The sequence below is a fragment of the Limulus polyphemus genome, unplaced genomic scaffold, assembly GCF_000517525.1.
Source record: "Limulus polyphemus unplaced genomic scaffold, Limulus_polyphemus-2.1.2 Scaffold91, whole genome shotgun sequence".
In the NCBI taxonomy this organism is placed as follows: Eukaryota; Metazoa; Arthropoda; class Merostomata; order Xiphosura; family Limulidae; genus Limulus; species Limulus polyphemus.
In genome coordinates this window covers 763909-767582 of record NW_013665701.1, presented here as the reverse complement: position 1 = coordinate 767582, position 3674 = coordinate 763909, and the positions used below count along the sequence as shown (strand labels likewise).

Sequence of the window (3674 nt, the reverse complement as noted above, 5' to 3'; positions counted from 1 at the left end):
AACATGCTTTTAACATAGATATTGTTATAAACACTTGATTGTTTTCGTGCTTCTATGTGAAAGAAACATGCTTTTAACGTAGATATTGTTATAAACACTTGATTGTTTCGTGCTGCTATGTGAAAGAATCGTGCTTTTAACATAGATATTGTTATAAACACTTGATTGTTTCGTGCTGCTTTGTGAAAGAATCATGTTTTTAAGAGATATTGTTATTAACATTTGATTGTTTTGATGGTGCTTTGTGAAAGAATCGTGTTTTTAAGAGATATTGTTATTAACATTTGATTGTTTTGATGGTGCTTTGTGAAAGAATCGTGCTTTTAAGAGATATTGTTATTAACATTTGATTGTTTTGTTTTCTAACAACAAAAATGACGTGCGGTTTTCCGTTAAGAATTGAATATATATAAATACATTGTTGGGTGGTGAAGTCACATTTTTGTGATGAGTTCCGGTTTAATCAGTCCAGGAATTAGTAGGACATATTAGAAACGAATCGCTCTTCACCTGACATAAATTTCAAAATGTTGTTTTTTATGCAGTGTTGACTTTGAATTTATGTTATGAAATGTCTTAATGTATTAATATTATTACATGTATGAAGATTGCATAACATTCAAAACAAAGATTGTGTATTAGTCAACAAGTTTTTTTTATCCACAACAATTAAGTTATTTTTAACACAAGTTTTTTTTCTTTTTTTTTTTTTTTACTAGTGTAAACTCGCGTTATAGTGCTTACTCGCCGCTTGTTTCGTTCTGTTCAAAGATATTTTAGTCCCTTTGTTGTATTGGATTCAATTTTGCTCCCAACCTTACTATTCTGATTGCTAGTGAGTATTAGTAAAATATGTTTATACTGTGAAGCTGGAAGAGTTGTGAGTATTAGTAAAATATGTTTATACTGTGAAGCTGGAAGAGTTGTGAGTATTAGTAAAATATGTTTATACTGCGAATCTGGAAGAGTAAAATTGCATATCGTGACTATTAATTTATGCGTTTTTGTATCTTAATTTGACTTAAGTTACATTCACGCAGTCAACATTAAATGTGACTGGTTTGAGTATTAGTAAAATATGTTTCTACTGTGAATCTGGAAGAGTTGTGAGTATTAGTAAAATATGTTTATACTGTGAATCTGGAAGAGTTGCAACTCTTCCAGCTTCACAGAATAAACATATTTTACTAATACTCGCAACTCTTCCAGATTCAAAGTATAAACATATTTTATTAATACTCACAACTCTGAATAAAGCAACTCTTGAAGCCTCTATCTCAAGACAACTCCGCAAATTTCTTTTCTTCAAACAACAACAATTCTGACTCTAGTTGTGTACTTTGTATTGAATTTCTCCTGAAATTTCATCATAATGAGAAATAATCAAATTCGAAAAACTATGCTTATATAAATATACATGCCTAACTCTATCTTAAGTTTGTTAGGAAACTTGTAAAATAAGTTTAAACATCGCAATGTTCTTCGCTAAAAATCTGGGTTCGATATTTGCAGTAGGTACAGAGCAGATAGCCCATTGTGAAGCTTTGGGCTTAAACTGACCTGGCCAACAGTGTCGGTCTGTAAAGGTTCAAAGCAAGAAATCAACCGTATTTTTAGTTGTAGCTCCTCTTATAAACTACATAAATCCCGAAATGTAAACGCTATGAAATGAACCCACCAACTAGTGACGAAAAACACACCTAGTTTAATTCCTAATTACTGGCACATTCACTGTTATCACAAAAAGCTATTCTCTCGTGAGCATTTGTTACTTAATATGCTCATTACCCATCACTTTGTGTCACAACTCCCTGAGTCCACTTACCTTTTAATTCAGTATGGAATTGTATCTTATATACCTTATACCCATAACCCTTACTTTAAATTATGTCTAATAAGTATAACCCGTATATATTAATATTTGAATGTAATATCTCATGTAAATTACGAAAATCTAAGATAAATAGGAAAAAATATATAATTGAATACATGATGGTGCAGAACACGACAAGAAGAAAAAATAAACTCAAATTAAAATAGTCAGTTTTATGCGCTAAAAATAAATGTTATATTATTGAACACAATCAGTGACACACAATATTTAGAGTTGTTTTGTCACAAGGTGTTGTTTTCCCCAGCCATGTAAAAAGAAAATCCTTAATGAGTTTTGGGGACAACATTCTCATAGTTGTTATACTTCTCTAAAACGTGTAATACATGGGACTAAATCCCTACATTTTTCTCAGATTTATACAAAGAGACACAACGATTTTACAAAGCTTAGCAAACATAGGCCTTATTCTGTTCAGCTCTTCAAGTAAACCTCAATATTTTGTAAAAGGCTATTCGCAACGGTTATCTATTGGGTATAAGAGTTCATCTGTACGTGGGTAATCTTCATAAAAATATTTAATGACACAATTTCTTATTGACTGAATTAAGAAGATTCATAAACATCAGACAATAACATCATTCTACAAAAACTAGTTTCTTAAAGGAATGTTAGACTTAAATGAAGTTTTATATTGTAAAATCTTTAATCTAAACACACAAAAACTAATCCAACACAATTGATTTTGTACGTGTTTAGAATACCTCGTTAAGTTTAAAGCCCATCTCCGCTGGCACCGTTCAGGCTCAACAACGACCAATAAAAATCCGGGAAGGATCATGTGACTTTGAGTAACGCCCACTTGTAATTCTGACTCCAAAACAGGCTATCTTAAAACATTGCACTCATAACTTATGTATAATATAAAAGTTTCATTTGCGCCTAACGTTCAAAAGTACCTATAAGAGGATAACAGTAGAATTAATACATCACCGAATTAAGTATTTTCCACTGCTGTTTTAGGTGGTTTTCGTTTTGCAAGTTGAGTGTCATGAGTACAGGACATGTTGCACAGTCCTGGTCCGAAGAACCGCCTGTAGATCGCCGACCGGCTGAAGCGTCTCGAGCTTGTCGGGCGCTCTTTGGGCCAACTGATCGGGAAGAAAATTTACGGTTTGTTCGAGAGGAGATGGATAAAATTAACAACCTGGACAGAGAAAGGTGGAACTTTGATTTTAAAAGCGAAACTCCTCTCAGTGGACGGTACGAATGGAGTAAAGTTGACAAACATTCCAAGCATCAAGTAACAAAACAAACTTTTATTCAGACTATGGTGATACAAAGTAATAAGGACACGGCTATTCCTGATAAAGTCAACCTCGTCAAAAGTGATTCTGTACCGGATAATCTTGTTGCTCCAGAGGACCATGATCTAACACGAAAGCCAAGACAGACACGAATAACAGGTAAAGCCATCAGTCATCATAGCTCTAGTTTTGTATTCTTTGAGAAAACGACATAAGTTTATTCAATATAAGCACGTTAATATCTATTAAATCATTCCATATGTTAATTCCATATAAATACAACGTTAATATATATTAAATCATCCATAAGTTTATTCAATATAAACACAACGTTAATATCTATTAAATCATTCCATATGTTAATTCCATATAAATACAACGTTAATATATATTAAATCATCCATAAGTTTATTCAATATAAACACAACGTTAATATATATTAAATCATCCATAAGTTTATTTAATATAAACACAACGTTAATATATATTAAATTATCCATAAGTTTATTCAATAACAACAACGTTAATAATATAAT

The 3674-nt window shown here is 31.7% G+C and overlaps 1 protein-coding gene across 1 annotated transcript in view; it reads left to right on the top strand.

Annotated features, from left to right (window-relative positions):
- The first annotated feature begins 2762 nt into the window (after positions 1-2762).
- The window catches only part of LOC106468738, a 19256-nt gene continuing 18344 nt past the window's right edge, over positions 2763-3674 (top strand). The window contains exon 1 of the mRNA XM_013929186.2: positions 2763-3297. Coding sequence (XP_013784640.2) covers positions 2883-3297 — 415 coding nt within the window. The 5' untranslated portion in view covers positions 2763-2882. The remainder of the gene's footprint in view (positions 3298-3674) is intronic.